This window comes from Oryx dammah, unplaced genomic scaffold, assembly GCF_014754425.2.
Source record: "Oryx dammah isolate SB20612 unplaced genomic scaffold, SCBI_Odam_1.1 HiC_scaffold_15, whole genome shotgun sequence".
NCBI lineage: Eukaryota > Metazoa > Chordata > Mammalia > Artiodactyla > Bovidae > Oryx > Oryx dammah.
In genome coordinates, this window is record NW_024070199.1 from 40497502 (window position 1) to 40514182 (window position 16681).

Genomic DNA, 16681 nt, shown 5'->3' on the forward strand with positions numbered 1-16681 from the left:
AACCGAGTCCTCCAGGACTTCACAATTAACTTCATGGTACTGGTTCTTTCCATTTCTTCTATTTCACCATTAAAGTTTATTGAGCAATGTGAATTTCCAACAGAAAGCAGGCACACAATAAACAGTTGTTAAATAAGAATGAATATGTATGTAACACAGTCGAAAGCTACCACCCACCCTTAAGGATGCAGGTGGTACTGTCAGGGCAACAGGCACGGAAGATAATGTTACCTGGACTACAAACAAGGTAGAAAAATTCCGTGACAGAAATACATGAAGTTGTATGCAATGAACTGCACTTCAAGAAAAGATGAAGACCACTAAGGACAGTTTTAAAAAAACAAAAAAGGTAAAACCTTTCCTCATCTCTTCCTCTTTCTGCCTACAGTAAAGTGAAAAGGAAGAGAACCAGGCTATATTTAGTTGAGGGAGCTGGGGAGATCCTGCATTTCTCTTTAACAGTACACTAGGCACACACGACTTTAAAAGATCTCGGTTTGGGTCCACTTAAGGGAAAAGCCATTTTGAACTATACACATCAATAATTCAGACACAGGTGCTCACTTTTCACCATACCACCTTTATCTCTCACTTCCTAAGACAATAAAACTATATTATCTATCATCCAAGTAAAAATCTTATTTTTAGGTATCATGTAAATATCCTTTGCTCATTTATCTTTGCATCTCAGATCCCCCCAATCCCGTAAAGCCCTTAATCAAAACCTCACGGCCCTCTCCTTTAGCCATGCCAGCTTCCAACATTTCCTGCCTATCAGGTTGATCATTCAAGTCAACGTCTCCAGAGTGTTGCTTTGAATTGTCACCTCATTCCCTAGGGCTGAACACCTTCATTACAGTACATAAACATACCATGACAGCAACTACATAACAAAACTATCAAAAACATTTTATGGATTGATGGCTCAAAGCTAAAATCTTAATTCTGTAAGTCAAAGCCTTTCACCATTCACCCTGCTGCCTCAGTTTCTGTAATTCTTTATTCTCCTCATCCTCCCAGGTAAATTTATACTCCTCCTAGGAGAAAGTTAGGATCCACATGCTGTTCTAATCTCAAAATTTCAAATATACAGCCTATTCAACTATTTGTTTCCACGGCCTGAAATGTGCCTTCCGCTCAACTCCAGCAAACACTTGCTCGTCCTTCATCACTCACCTGCACCCTCCCTCAGGCCTGACCTCCCACCCAGACCTCTCACAGCTCATCACTTTACACTAAAAAGCAATCAAGAGAGTCCACAGGGCTTGAATCCTTACTCTCTCACCTCCAGAATGTAAGATCTATGAGGACAGAAAATTTTGTCTCTTTTGTTCAACGGTATGTCCCCTAAGAACCAGAACAGTGCCCACAGACAGGAGACATCCAGTAAACACTTGCATAATAAACAAGCAAACTCCACCTCTTAGTCACAATGTGACTGTGGATAAACATCTAACCATTTGTAGTTCCATTTATTTATAAAATTAATACCATCTCAAAGCAACAGTGTCTGACACAAACTTCGAGCATGCTCAGTCACATCCGACTCTTTGCAGCCCCAAGAGCGGTAGCCTGCCATGCTCCTCTGTCCATGGGATTTCCCAGGAAAGAATACTGGAGTGGGTTGCCATTTCCTTCTCCAGGGGATCTTCCCAACCCAGGGATCAAAACCAGGCCTCCTGTGGCTCCTGCCTTCAGTTCAGTTCAGTCGCTCAGCCGCGTCCGACTCTTTGCGACCCCATGAATCACAGCACGCCAAGCCTCCCTGTCCATCACCAACTCCCGGAGTTCATTCAAACTCACGTCCATCGAGTCAGTGATGCCATCCAGCCATCTCATCCTCGGTCGTCCCCTTCTCCTCCTGCCCCCAATCCCTCCCAGCATCAGAGTCTTTTCCAACGAGTCAACTCTTTGCATGAGGTGGCCAAAGTACTGGAGTTACAGCTTTAGCATCATTCCTTCCAAAGAAATTCCAGGGCTGATCTCCTTCAGAATGGACTGGTTGGATCTCCTTGCAGCCCAAGGGACCCTCAAGAGTCTTCTCCAACACCACAGTTCAAACGCATAGCAGGTGAATTCTTTAACACTGAGCCACCTGTGAAGCCCGTATGACACATATTATCGACTCAATCAAATGAACCTGTCTTCCTATTTCTGCTACTAGTAAATACTATTGGGAGGTGGGGGGAGGTTGAAGAGGGAGGGGACATATGTACACCTATGGCTGATTCATGCTGATGTATGGCAGAAACCAACACAATGTTGCAAAGCTATTATCCTTCAATTTAAAATAAAGTAATTTAAAAAAGACTACTAGCACATACTAGTATTCTACTTGGAGCTTCTCTTATACTCAGCTGGTAAAGAATCCGCCTGCAATGCGGGAGACCTGGGTTCGATCCCTGGGTCAGGAAGATCCCCCTGGAGAAGGGAAAGGCTGCCCACTCCAGTATTCTGGCCTGGAAAATTCCATGGACTATAATATTGCCCATGGAGTCTCAAAGAGTCAGACACCACTGAGTGACCTTCACTGATTATTCCACTCATTACAACTTTATATCGTAATGAGCTCCTGGGGAGTAAGGAAACTTGTCACGTTCAGGCCCAGCATCTATCAGAGAATAATAGCTTCCTAGTATCGTGAACACTAAATCTAACAGTGCATGCGAAGAACTGCGGTAAAAGTCAGTTTCTTCCCTTCCTCCTCCCCGTCTCCTTTCTGTCACTGTCAGCCTCCTTCAAGTTTGTCTTCAGGCATTCATTCCCTTCTCATCACCTTACCATCTGACTTTCCTCTCAGCCTCTCTGTTGAAACCACTCTCTAGCCCATCAGTGACCTCACCTGCCGAATGCAATAGGCCTTTCTTGATTCCCACTTAACCCTAACCTGTGATGACACGTTGGCCCATGACTTCTAACACTTCTTAAAAGCTTTGGACTCTACAACAGTGCCCACTCCTCCTTCCCTTCCAGCCTCTTATCAACCTCTTTTCAGCCTGTGATACCCACCAATGCCCTGCTTTAGCCTTGTGCAGTTCTCACCCTCTCCTTGATTGAGCTCTCTATTCATTAATTTCACTGAAATTAGTAAAATCAGTCGTGTCTGACTCTTTGCGACCCCATGGACTACACAGTCCATGGAATCCTCCAGGCCAGAATACTGGAGTGGGTAGTCTTTCCCTTCTCCAGGGGATCTTCCCTACCCAGGGATCAAACCCAGGTCTCCCGCATTGCAGGCGGATTCTTTACCAGCTGAGCCACCACAAGGGAAGCCCATTAATTAATTAATTTCACTACACCCTCTATTTTGGTGATGCAACTTCATTAATTTCTAACCTGGACTTGGGTTCAAATGTGCAACTGCCTAAGGCACACATTCACCTGGATATTCCACCATCAGCCCACTCTCGGAGGAGTATTATATAGAAATAAATGGGTATAAGAGTCAGAGGACAAGTTCCTGTTCCAGTTCTCCCACTAACAACCTGTGTGATTCTGGGCATGTCCAGCCTTCAGTCTCGACAGTAAAATGAGTCAAGATTAAACCTCTACCATTTTATAACTCTGCATATAGTATCATTAGTCATTTGGTATCATCAAAGTGAATCCTGTCAGCTACTCCACTCTTTCAAATCTCTGCCTTTCAGCCTCCACATCTTTCCTGACTCATATGCAATGTACCACCAAACCCTATCATTTCTTCCTTCTGTAACTTCAGCTCCTGGTGTGGCAAACATTATTATGCAAGTGAAGGAGTATGTAGAGGAGAGAGGCCTTCCTAACAATCAGGAAAGGCCAGACTTCAGGGCCCAGTTTCACACTAACTGTAACAGCATGAGTAAATCATTTCACTTACCTATGTCTCAGTTTCTTCTACAAAATCAGGCAGTTAGGTAAAGCCATTTTCCAGCTCTAAAACTCAATGCTTCTTCAACAACTGAAAACTTCCTGAATATCCAAATTGGCCAAACTTGTTACGGAACCTATTCATTCATGCTTTGGTTTAACTTAAATTGTATAGGCCTGGCTAAAGAACAGATCAAAATTCATGATAAAAAAAGCAACTTGCATAGGAAGGACTCCACAAAAGACTTGAGGTTTTTTTTAAGGGAAAGAGACACCCCATTTGCAGTGAAATTACTTCCATTTCTCTGGAATCATACTGGAGATCTAACCTCCAGGGATGGTACTAGAAAAACCTTTAAGTGGTAACCTTATCTGCCTTCTCCCTTAGCAAAGTAATCATTTTCCAAGTTGACATTTTCTGAGTAACACTCACTTATATGAACAATTAATATCTGTTTAGTATATGAAGAGTTCATGCTTTATTATGTTCACTTACATGAACAACAGATGTGACATTTTATATACATACAAAAGATATAGCCTGACCAGTCGTATCTATCCTCAGTATACACTTTTTTTTAAGCGGGGGGGCTCCCAGTTCCCAGACCATCCGTTTACATTCAAGTAAACATATAAACCTAAGTTTAGGAAAAACTGAAGTTTAGTGAACTTAAAATCTAATTAAAAAAAAAAAAGGTGAGTGGTAAAACTATTATACTGCTAATTATTAGTGCTGTAAATAGCTCAAAGTAATACTGTATCAGTCATCATTTCAAAGTATGTAGAAATGTTGAAAATATTTGGATAATTATAAAGGATTCCAATAATTGACATGGACGTTTTTTCTAAATACTTTTAAAGCACTGACATAGCCTCTCCTTTTTAATACACACCTTAATCCAGATTAATCACTAAGTTTAAATATGCTTATTTATTCAATGTATAACTGGACTCAGTGGACATGAGTTTGAGCAAACTCCAGGAAATGGTGAAGGACAGGGAAGCCTGGCATGCCGCAGTCCGTGGGGTCGCGAAGAGTCGAACAGAACTTAGCAACTGAACAACTTCACCAAAAGGACAGACAAATAGAATGGCTGAAAGACTAACAAGTGAAATTAATTATCATTGGGAAAGATTTGTAGAGACTATGCAAATTACAACGCTGATTCATCCTGCTGCTGCCGAGTCGCTTCAGCCGTGTCCGACCCTGTGCGACCCCATAGGCAGCAGCCCACCAGGCTCCCCCGTCCCTGGGATTCTCCAGGCAAGAACACTGGAGTGGGTTGCCATTGCCTTCTCCAATGCAGGAAAGAGAAAAGTGAAAGTGAAGTCGCTCAGTCGTACCCGACTCTTAGCGACCCCATGGACTGCAGCCCACCAGGCTCCGCCGTCCCTGGGATTTTCCAGGCAAGAGTACTGGAGTGGGGTGCCATTGCCTTCTCCTAGATTTCTGAATTTTTAAAGGACAGAAGACAACATACCAGCACAGGCTAAACAGAAGCAGATGAGACAACTGAATTCTAAGCGGCCTTCCTAACCCTGGGAAACATACATTTTAAGGAACAAGTTCTATCAGGAAAAGCATTATGGGGGAAAGAAGTTTAAATGCTCCTCAAATATTTGAAAACAGTGATAAACTCAACGAAACCAGTTATTTGGAAGCAATAATTGCTATTTCAGGTAATTCAGACAGAAGTTAGTAGATCAACTGAACAGTTTAGACCAGGGTTTCTCGACCTCAGCGCCACTGGTATTTCGGGTGGATAACTCTTTGTTACAGGGAACTATCCCACTCACTGTAGGATGTTTAGCAGCACCTCTCACCTCTTCTCACCAGGTACCAATTGCGCTCCCTCTTGATTGGGAGACTCATACATGTCTCCAGGCATTGCTAAGTGTCCCAACCAGACAAAACCACCCTGGGTTAAAAACCACTGGGGCAGAGCGCGCCTCAGTTCTCATCCTTACTGTCCAGAGAGTTCTGAAAAGCGAATCCTAACTATACTTAAAGAAACATTTCACTGAGTAGCGTGCATGACTCAGGGTAAAGTTATGACCTGAGTTTTCCATTCTCCTCTTGAAATACCACATTTTCTAAAGAGCAAAAGCAACACACCCAAAAACAGAAGCATACCATTTTCATGCCTTGTTCTTGCTGGCAGTCTTTTAAAGTTCCCAATTCACAAAGAACGCCAAAGAAAACACATCATCACATACAAAGGTACAGGGAAACTCTCAGCCAACTCTTAGAACTACTGGGTGTGGCTCCTTTTTGCTGATGGTGGGAGTGCCTTTTGTCTCAAGGTAGTATACTGGTAGATACACATATATTTCTAAGGTTGTTTCCATGAAAATACTATTTAAACACAACTCAATAGAATACTAGGGGAAATTTACATTCTAATTAATTAAAAGGTTTACGAGGAAGATTATTTTCATCTGTCGTAGAAAATTTTTGTATTTTAGCACAGGTAGTGGTTTGGTCACTAAGTCATGTCCAACTCTTGCAAGTCCATGGACTGTAGCCTGCCGGGCTCCTCTGTGGATGGAATTCTCTTGGCAAGAATACTGGAGTGGGTTGCCATTTCCTTCTCCAGGGGATCTTCCCAACCAGGAATGGAACCCAGGTCTCCTGCACTGCAGGCAGATTCTTTACCTACTGAGCTATGAGAGAAGACTCCACAGAATGCTTAGCGCACAGAATCTTGAACAAAAGCACTTTTTCTTAGTCAATTAAGAATTTTGCAGTGCTTCATGGATTTATGAAAATCAATTATGTCAGAAATGCAGAGACTGAATCTAAAAATGAGAAAAAAATCTTTTTAATAGAAAGAATTTAATATTCACCTTATTTGACTTTACCCTAAAAATAAGACCACCACCAAAATCAACCTGGTTACCTGAAGGTTTTAATTATCTGTATTCCAGTTGAATAAGACTTTCTTAACTGGCAATATTTGATTTGGATTCCTCATCATTTCAAAACATAAAGAATTAATCTACTTCTCTGCTTTTTCACATACTACGTCTGTAAAATCTACTTTCTAATTTGTAATATACTTTAGCCTCCCTACGGACTGTAGCCCGCCAGGCTCTTTTTTTTCATGGGATTTTTCAGGTAAGAATACTGGAGTAGATTGCCATTTCCTCCTCCAGAGGATCTTCCCAACTCAGGGATGGAACCCCTGTCTCCTGTCTCCTGCATTGCAGGCAGTCGGATTCTTTACCCGCCAAGCCATTGGGAAAGCCCAGAAGAGTAACAACTCAATACAAAAATACTAACATTACAAACTATACTTCCTATAATGCAATAAATCAATTCAAATTAAGCAACAACCTATAGGGAAATTTGATTATCTATTAATATAAAAATTAAATTGCTTGGGTTTTAGGAGCTTTTTCACTACTGCCTGCCTCCTCAATGAGTTAAATTGGAATCTGTGAGTTAGCTCCAAGCATTGGCAGGTTTTTAAAAACCCAAGTTATTCTAAAGTGCAGCAGAGCTGGGAACCACAGCTCCACAGCAACTAAAAGATTTTTTTTTCCTTTTAACTAAAAGCTTTCCCATCATGTTTCCCCCTTGATATTTTTTAGAGAATATGCTTTTAGAATCTCAAAGTCAGGAAAATGTTTTAAAATTCAGACTAACTTTAAACTACAGTTGTGTTGTTTAAACAATTTCTCAACATGAAACACAAGGCCACAGAAACTTTAAAGGCATGCCTAGTCATCAGAGGTAAATTTTAAACCAATTCTCAAACAAGTTCACACGACCAAGGGTTCCCTAATATTTCAAAGAAATATTAAGACTCTATGACCAAATTGTGAGTAATGGCTACCACTGAGGAACTGGGGAGGTAGAGAAGACATTACATTTCTTCTTACAAGTCTCCATTATTTCATTTTAAATAATTAGTGAGTATATCTTCTATGACTTAGGAATCATAAAAATGAAAAAATGCACGTGCTACACCTTAGAAAACCAATTCTACAAAAGCCTATTCTAAACAGGGAAGCCTGGGGTGCTGCCATCTATGGGGTCACAAAGGATGGGACATGACTGCAAGACTGAACAAGCCCTGTTTAGTGAAAACTAGACCAATTATGCTAGCACACATCATCACATTTCTTCTCTGCTACTACTTTTCTTAACTTTATGACTCCAGTAAGACAGTAAACAATAGCTAATAAAACAACCTGCTCTGAGAACCTAATGTCTCATTAGGTAGAGCTCTTCAGTCAAGCGTTTCCTTGACAGGTGTTAAAGCAGCAAGAGATTTCGACACTATGAGCTACTTTCTGTGGGGACTGAAAAAAAAAGCACTCATTTGAAATTCAACACTGCAATGCTGAATACGTATCTTGGCTTAAAACTACATAGATTTTGATTCTCCAAAAGCCAGCCAGAATGGGAAACCCCGTTTTTGGTCCGTTAGTTCTTTTCTCTCCTTCCCAAAACATTCTACCCAACTTCGTGTTCAAATTTCAGGGCTGAGATTTATTGAGGAGTCTTCAATGTTCTGTTGTTGCCTTTAGATTTCGCAAATGAAACGTCTGGCCATTTCAACAGAACACACAGCAAACAAAAATAAAGTCAAATGATAGATGAAATAGGTAAAATGATAGATGAAATCAAAACCGACGAATTTATGGTGACCATTTGTTTTTATTTAATACTTTCACTATTCTTTATGTCTTCAAGAAAGTAAAAGAACGTATTGTACCACACGTACTAAAAGAACTTCTTAAAAATCAATTTAGGCCACATTCTATTATCTCCTTTAAGGAGATAAGTGTGGGTTGAAAATCAACCTTCCTAATACTTCTTGTAACTCAAGGTCTTTAGGATAAAAACAGACACTTCGCAGCATCCACAGCTTTTTGAAAGGTTGAACAATACGGCATCTATATTTTCTCAGCTCCCTGGACCCGTTAACAAGGCCAGAGCCACTCGGCCCGCGAGTGTGCAAAGCGCCCAGGAAGGAAGGGGACCGCAGCCAAGAGCGCCCAGCTCAGCCAGGGCGGGGCCCGCGAGGCAAAGCCTCGGAACGACGCCCCGGGACCACGGACCCTCGGGGCCGCCCCAGGCGAGGAGGGGAGGCGCCAGAGGGGCGGCAGCAGCCCCAAGGGGCACTAACAGTCTCCCCCGAGCGCAGGGCCCGACCTCCGAAGGTGGCCGAGGAAGGCCCCGCCCGTGCCCTACCGTCCCGACCCCGCGAGCAGCCCCTGGACCCGAATAAGCCGGCCAAGGGAGACCAAAGAGGGGAGCGCGGTCCCAACCCCGGGACGAGGAAGGGCGGCGGCGCGGGCGTGGGGTCTCCTCGGAGCTACAGCAGCGAGGGCGGTGGAGGTGGCCACGGAGCGGGCTCGGGGGAAATCGGGCGCCTCACCTGCTCCTCCCGATGCAGCCGCTCGCTGAGGGGACAACATGGAGCCTCCGCCTCCAGCAGAAGCAGCAGGGGCGCAAAAAGGGCAGGGCTGGGGCGGGCACGAACCAGGCCCTGGAGGCGGGAAACGGGCGTGGCCTGGGCGCTAACAGAAACTAGCGAGGAGAGGCGCGCGAAGCCGCGAGAGAACGAGAACACACAGGGTTGGCAAGGGTCGACAGAGGCGCGGCGAGCGCCTAGCGGACCGGGGCGGGAAGGCGCACGCGGCAAAATCCCGCCACCGCCCGACGCGTGTGCGCGTGCGCTGGAGTCAGACTCTCGGTCTGGAATACCTGGGGCTGCGCGCTGGGAGCAACGGTCCCTTGGGAATTGTAGCCCCCCGTTCTCTAGTTACCCGCCAGTGGTTCCCGTTTGGCGAACTCATCCGGGGCGGGGAGGAAGCGGAAGAGAGGGACTGGGATTGTCGCGGTTCTTCGACGACTGAACTACAACTCCCAGCAGGCCATGCGGGGAGAACCGAGCCGGCCAGTGGTCCCCGCCCAGCTTAGTCTTGAGGCCAGGCCCAGGTCCGAGGCCTCGGTGGAACCGGCATCGGACCCCTACCGGCCGCTTTTGAGAGGGTTTCGATGTTTAACGCTGGCCGGAGCCATAGGTAGGCGGCACTCTACCCTAAGGACCGAAGGGAGGCCTCAACCACGGATGACGTGAGCATCACTGGTTTTTTAAATGATTTTGACTTCACAAGGAGAGGAGGGCGTGACTTCATTATCACCATTACAGCTACTCCCGGTATTTCTGTCTCTGCCCAAGCCTGATGGCCCACCATCGCTACTCTTAACAGCTAACATAAGAACTTCCAGGGAAAGTCCTTCCCCTGGCTTTGTTCTTTCTAAGCTATGGCCGTATTTTGTAAACCTCTGGCTTCCTGGAGCTTGTCTTGAAGTTGCTTTGGCCATGACACTCTTACTTAAACTGTATGGTAGATCAATACAAAACACGGTTCTCCAAAAATGCTTTTATTCACACTCATATGTGATTGCAAAACTGGCAGTTGTCACAATTGAAGAATATTGTTATTTTGGATTTGTTGGGGTAGGGACAGTTGTCTTGGGGGTAAGCAGCTTATGAGAGGCCAAAGTGTCTGTCGCCACCGCCAGCAGCACCTCTTGCCTCACCCTTGCTTCATTCACTTGACACATATTTCCACTTTCCTCTGTCTTACCTTTTTTTTTTTTGGTCTTACCTTTTATAACCTCCCAGAACCTCCTTCCAGCCATCTCTAGGCTGTGTGATGCCCTTGATCTGTGTTTCATTCCCAGAGTGATTAGGCCAGCGGTGAAGAAGTAAAGATAATTCTACCTAAACTTACTTAAAGAGGTCCTGTTTTGTTTTCTTTTCCCCTGCTCCTTCTGATTCTCTGCAGATTCCCCAGATTATTTGAATACCTCCTCCAGGCATTATATGTGAATCGAGATTCAAGCTAAAGTAACTGACCAACGAGAAACTAGATGTGAATATCAGGACAAGTGGTTACCTGGGTTTCACATTGTCTGCACAGAAAGCAGGACCTGCAAGAAGTTACACAAATCCAAGGCATGTGTGGCATGCTCAGAGAAAGGGGCCAGAGACTAATGACTTGTCACAATTGCAATAAACAATTTAAGAAGTTAAATTGAACATGGTGGTGATGAGTTAGTGTTAGTCGTTCAGTCATATCCAACTCTTTGCAACCCCATGGATTCCTCCATCCAGGAGGCTCCTCCGTCCATGGGATTTTCCAGGCAAGAATACCTGAGTGAGCTGCCATTTCTCCAGGGGATCTTCCCAACCCAGGGATTGAACCTGAGTCTCCTGCGTTGCAGGCACACTCTTTACCATCTGAGCTATCAGGGAAACCCCTATACTCCCCTTCCCCATCCTTCTCTATAAGACTGCTCAACAGCTAACTTCTGTTTTACTTTTCTTTTTGATTGTGTCTTCCCATTAGAACATAAGTTACAAACAGACAGGAATTTTTGTTTGTGTTCACTGCTTGTATCTCCAGTGCCCCCAAACAGTGCCAGGCAGAAAGTAGAAACTCAAATACTTACTGAAAGGATGAATAAAGAATGTACATGTTACATGTAACACTACCCACTCTCTTTTTTTTGTTCCGTTAATACTAAATATCTAATTTTTGCTTTTGAACAACATACCCTGTTCTAATTTGTGTTAGTCACTCAGTCGTGTCCAACTCTTTGTGACTCCATGGGCTATAGCCTGCCAGGCTTCTCTGTCCATGGGATTCGCCAGGCAAGAATATTGGAGTGGTTTGCCATTTCCTTCTCCACTGTTCTATTTTAAGGGTTCCCAATAGAGATACATTGAAATGCACCCTGTCAGGAAGTGACAGCAAATACTGACATTACATCTTGCTCAGTATAACATCATCAAGGTCAATGTCAGCACCTCAGCCTTCTGCATATATTGTAGAAGTTTCTGGCACTCAGAACAACACAATACAAATGATAGGTAGACTTTAGGATTAGTCCCAACTCAGAAAACAACTCCTGTAAACAAGAAGCCTGTTTTGTTATTACTGTTTCCTTCTCAAGTACTCATGGTTATCAAAACCCTGGAGATAAACAATATAGTATGACCAGAGGCTGAGCTTTCCTTGTGGTTTTCAAGAAGTAGGTGACGTATAGATATGTTTGAATGGTCAAGGCCACTGCCTTTGTGGTCAGACTGACCTGGTTCTGAATTCTAGCTCACTAGCTATACAGTTGGGTGAGTTAGTTTACCTCTTTGAACTCATTTTGTCATCATCTGCCAAATGATTTGAATACTCAAGCCACAGAGTTGTCATAGTTAGTTAAATGAGATGTGTTTGGTAATTAGGACTGATGCATGATTAGTGCTCAAAAATTGGTAATTGCAAAGTCATAAATATTCAACGTACTGAAGTATGTTACCGAGGACAAAAATAGCAGAATTGTTTTCTGCAATAATACCACTGTGAATCAGGCTCCAAAGCTTTCCAAAAACACGGTGTTTGTTATGCACCAGGCACAGTGATAGGCAGTAATGCTGCCACAATACATAAGGCACATTCTTGTCCTCCAGAGACTCACAGCCTTGTGGGGTAAACAGCCAAATAAATAACCTTCACTCACTGTGCTGGGACACACTTCAGACTCCTCTCCTACCACCGACTCGCAGGATCCACATTTAAGCAACAGTCTAGGCACTCAGAAGGGACAGACTGGACAACTGGCATTCCTGGGTGTCATTTAAATACCTTACTTTGCTTGTGTATAAAATGAGGGAATAACTTGGTGTCCTAGTTTGTCAAAAGAAAAGTCAATCCTAACTCTTAGGCTGTTATAAATTGAATATCAGGCCCTCAATATAGTAACAGAATAAAACCTCTAAATCTATCAGCTGCTTCGTTATTGTTAACTGCAGTCAACAGCACAACTGTCTTAATGCCTCAAAAAGACACTAGAAAAGATCAGTAGAATTTGCTGTTAAGGAAAGGAAGCACTATCATTTGTGTTAAAAAATGTGTGTGTGTGTGTGTGTGTGTGTGCGTGCCCACTCAGTCGTGTACTGACTCTGTGACTCAATGGACTGTAATCCCAAAGGCTCCTAATCCATGGGATTTTCCAGGCAAGAATACTGGAGTGGGTTGCCATTTCCTTCTCCAGGGAATCTTCCCAACTCAGGCATCGAACCTGCATCTCTTGTAGCTCCTACATTGGCAGGCAGATTCTTTACCAATACACTACCTGGGAAGCATTGAAAAGGTAGATAAGAATATAGATTTGCTATATTCACCTTTGCATTTGCCACAAAAAAGCTCCTAACAGCAGTTACCTCTGTGAGTGTAGAGGGGGAGACCAGTGGGTACAGAGAGGTTAGTGATAGATTAAAACTTTATAGTATATATACTTTTGAGAATAAACATATATCACTTCAGTTCAGTTGCTCAGTCGTGTCTGACTCTTTGCAACCCCATGAATCGCAGCACGCCAGGCCTCCCTGTCTATCACCAACTCCCGGAGTTCACTCAAATTCATGTCCATCAAGTCAGTGATGCCATCCAGCCATCTCATCCTCTGTCATCCCCTTCTCCTCCTGCCCCCAATCCCTCCCAGCAACAGAGTCTTTTCCAATGAGTCAACTCTTTGCATGAGGTGGCCAAAGTACTGGAGTTTCAGCTTTAGCATCATTCCTTCCAAAGAAATCCCAGGGCTGATCTCCTTCAGAATGGACTGGTTGGATCTCCTTGCAGTCCAAGGGACTCTCAAGAGTCTTCTCCAACACCATAGTTCAAAAGCATCAATTCTTCGGCACTCAGCTTTCTTCACATTCCAACTCTCACATCCATACATGACCACAGGAAAAACCATAGTCTTGACTAGATGGACCTTAGTTGGCAAAGTAATGTCTCTGCTTTTCAATATGCTCTCTAGGTTGGTCATAACTTTCCTTCCAAGGAGTAAGCATCTTTTAATTTCATGGCTGCAGTCACCATCTGCAGTGATTTTGGAGCCCCCCAAAATAAAGTCTGACATTGTTTCCACTGTTTCCTCATCTATTTGCCATGAAGTGATGGGACCAGATGCCATGATCTTCGTTTTCTGAATGTTGAGCTTTAAGCCAACTTTTTCACTCTCCACTTTGACTTTCATCAAGAGGCTTTTTAGTTTCTCTTCACTTTCTGCCATAACGGTGGTGTCATCTGCATATCTGAGGCTATTAATATTTCTCCCGGCAATCTCGATTCCAGCTTGTGTTTCTTCCAGTCCAGCGTTTCTCATGATGTACTCTGCATAGAAGTTAAATAAGCAGGGTGACAATATACAGCCTTGACATACTCCTTTTCCTATTTGGAACCAGTCTGTTGTTCCATATCCAGTTCTAACTGTTGCTTCCTGACCTGCATACAGGTTTCTCAAGAGGCAGGTCAGGTGGTCTGGTATTCCCATCTCTTTCAGAATTTCCCACAGTTTATTGTGATCCACACAGTCAAAGGCTTTGGCATCGTCAATAAAGCAGAAATAGATGTTTTTCTGGAACTTTCTTGCTTTTTCCATGATCCAGCGGATGTTGGCAATTTGATCTCTGGTTCCTGTGCCTTTTCTAAAACCAGCTTGAACATCTGGGGTGTGACTATATTACATTTTTAATTAATTTTTTTCCTAAAAGTCAAGGAAAAAAAACTGACAATAAAGTGACCTAGAAGATGAAGTGGGAAATTAGCTTTGTAAATACTGTCCTATAAAGACAGGACCAAGAAAGATTTCCCAGCTCAGTGCCTCGGCCGTAAAAATTGCTCAGCAGAACTCTTGAGAAATGGCCGTACTCCAGTGAGCACGCTAGCAATTCCATCTGAGCCCTTCCCTGCCTGAAAAATTATACTGAATCCTCATAAGCCTTCATTCTTTAGGGCTCTGCTTCTATTTCTAAATACTCTGGCCCTGAAACATCTCCATTTTCTCTCCCTTTTGCCCCAATTCAAGCCCTTGGCTCTAGCCAACCTGGGCTAACTACACCCAAAACATCTCACACTTCTAAGCCTCCAGTCACCTCAGAAGGCTGTGGGTCTTGTGTTGCATTAATGCAGCCTGTGGAAGGTAAGGGCAAGAGAGGATCAAATCTAGGCCAAGTGCTGCCAGACAAGCCAGCACTGAAGTGCATCATGGACTGGGCTGGGAGAAAAGTGTGCTTTTTTGTGTGATTGGTCTGCCCAGAAGGAGGTCTATTGTATACCTGCAAAAAAGCACCCCATGGATTTGCTTTGCACCATTCTCTCTTGCCTTTAAGGACCTCCTTACCACTCCAAGCTCCTATGTGACTTAATTTCTTCATCAAACCTCCTCAAATCACTATAACTCCATAGTGATTCCATCTACTCTTAAATTCATACAATCACTTGTCATCTAATCATAGTGTTATAGTTTTGTGTTGTTTGGGAGTTGTTTTGGCTGCTATTTAATTTGTATTTTGTTTTAACTTTATGTGAGTATGTTCTAAGCCTCACCTAGCTTATAAACTCAGGACAAACATATTTTTTGGATCCCTCCAGATTTCCCAGAATAGTGTCAAACACACACCAAATGACCAGTAAACATCTGTGTAACAGATCAGGTACACAAATAACATCCCAACCAAGAGTCAGTCTCAGGAAAACGTACTGGTACAGCAGATGGAGCAGGAAGGAAAGGCAGCTTCAGGAACTGGACTGAGCACAAAGGCCTTTTTTAAAAAACATATTTATTTGGCTTCATTGGGTCTTAGTTGAGGTACATGAGATCTTTAGTTGCAGTATGTGGGATCTAGTTTCCTGACCAAGGATCAAACCCAGGCCACCTGCACTGCGAACACAGACTCTTAGCACTGGACCACCAGAGAAGTCCCCACACAAAGGCCTCTTGTGTGAAAAATCTGAAGGGTCTAAAGAGACCACCAAGACCACATCAGCGTCTCGATTTTTATCTTCTTTTCTCTCTTTCTAGATATGGAAATAGCGTTCCTTTCCAGGCATGATCTGCAGATCCTAGCAACTGCTGTCAGAGTTAGGGACCAGCATCATTCATTTCCTTATCTAGCACCTAATAATATAAATGCTTAAAATTTATATATTTATCAGAATGGTAGCTAACTGGTTTGATTATCATATTGGCTTGCATTTCTCTCTGTCATCCAAAGGACAAGCTGCTGCAGTATCAACTGATGCTTTAAATGCTAGAGTAAGATATTTGCCACAAAGTTATTTTGGGAAATATTCTTCTGTGTCTTTTTTTAAGAGTGTTTCAATGGCCAGAAGTTTTTTCTTTTTTTTTTTTTCTCCTGTCTCTGCTTTACCTGACCTTAAATTCTGTCAAGGGCAGATGTAGTTCACCGCCTGTTCTAGAAGATTTCCACTGGTCAGATTGCTTTCCCTCTCTGTGGCTGCTTGGCTGGCTACCTCCCTCTTCATGAGGCTGCATCTTTACAGAATCTGCTGATCCTGCAATTGCCCTTGGGGTCATTGATTGCTGCTTTAGCAATAACAAGCCCTATAGCCTTGATTTTTATTACTCCTAGTCTACATTTCCCTTTTTTAAAAGAATCATGCACATTGCAAATCATTTGGCCAGTTGTAGGTAGAAGGCTTTGAATTTTGCAAGCCAACCAGAGAAGCCAAAAAGAGTAAAATCCAGTATAAATTAGATAGTATCTGGTTTCAAATACAGTTTTCACTAAGGATCCCTTTTAGGCGATGAATAAATTCAATTATATGTCTTTTGTGCCATATTCTCAATTTTTAACCCCTAATTTTACCATCCCATAACCACAGCCAAGCTGTTATCTTCTGGCTCATCTTTCTCATTAGTTTCCCCCTCTCTCTCTCTTTTTTTTTTTCATTCAGAATGTCTTCTCTGTTAGTTATTCGACAGGGAACTGGCAACCTTGGGACC

General features: G+C 43.3%; 2 protein-coding genes across 3 annotated transcripts in view; one reads left to right on the forward strand and one right to left on the reverse strand.

Annotated features, from left to right (window-relative positions):
• The window catches only part of ATL3 (atlastin GTPase 3), a 43895-nt gene extending 34240 nt beyond the window's left edge, over nucleotides 1-9655 (reverse strand). The window contains exon 1 of one of the 2 annotated variants that reach the window (XM_040256102.1): nucleotides 9566-9655. Coding sequence is in view for 1 of the 2 variants with exons in the window: in XM_040256101.1 (XP_040112035.1) it covers nucleotides 9237-9276 (40 nt within the window). In the remaining variant the exon portion in view is untranslated. Of the gene's footprint in view, nucleotides 1-9236; nucleotides 9474-9565 lie in introns of those variants that run through there. The other variant, XM_040256101.1, reaches the window with a different exon arrangement.
• RTN3 (reticulon 3) overlaps nucleotides 9632-16681 on the forward strand; it is a 71243-nt gene continuing 64193 nt past the window's right edge. The window contains exon 1 of the mRNA XM_040256105.1: nucleotides 9632-9885. Within this exon, the coding sequence (XP_040112039.1) occupies nucleotides 9738-9885 (148 nt within the window). The 5' untranslated portion in view covers nucleotides 9632-9737. The remainder of the gene's footprint in view (nucleotides 9886-16681) is intronic.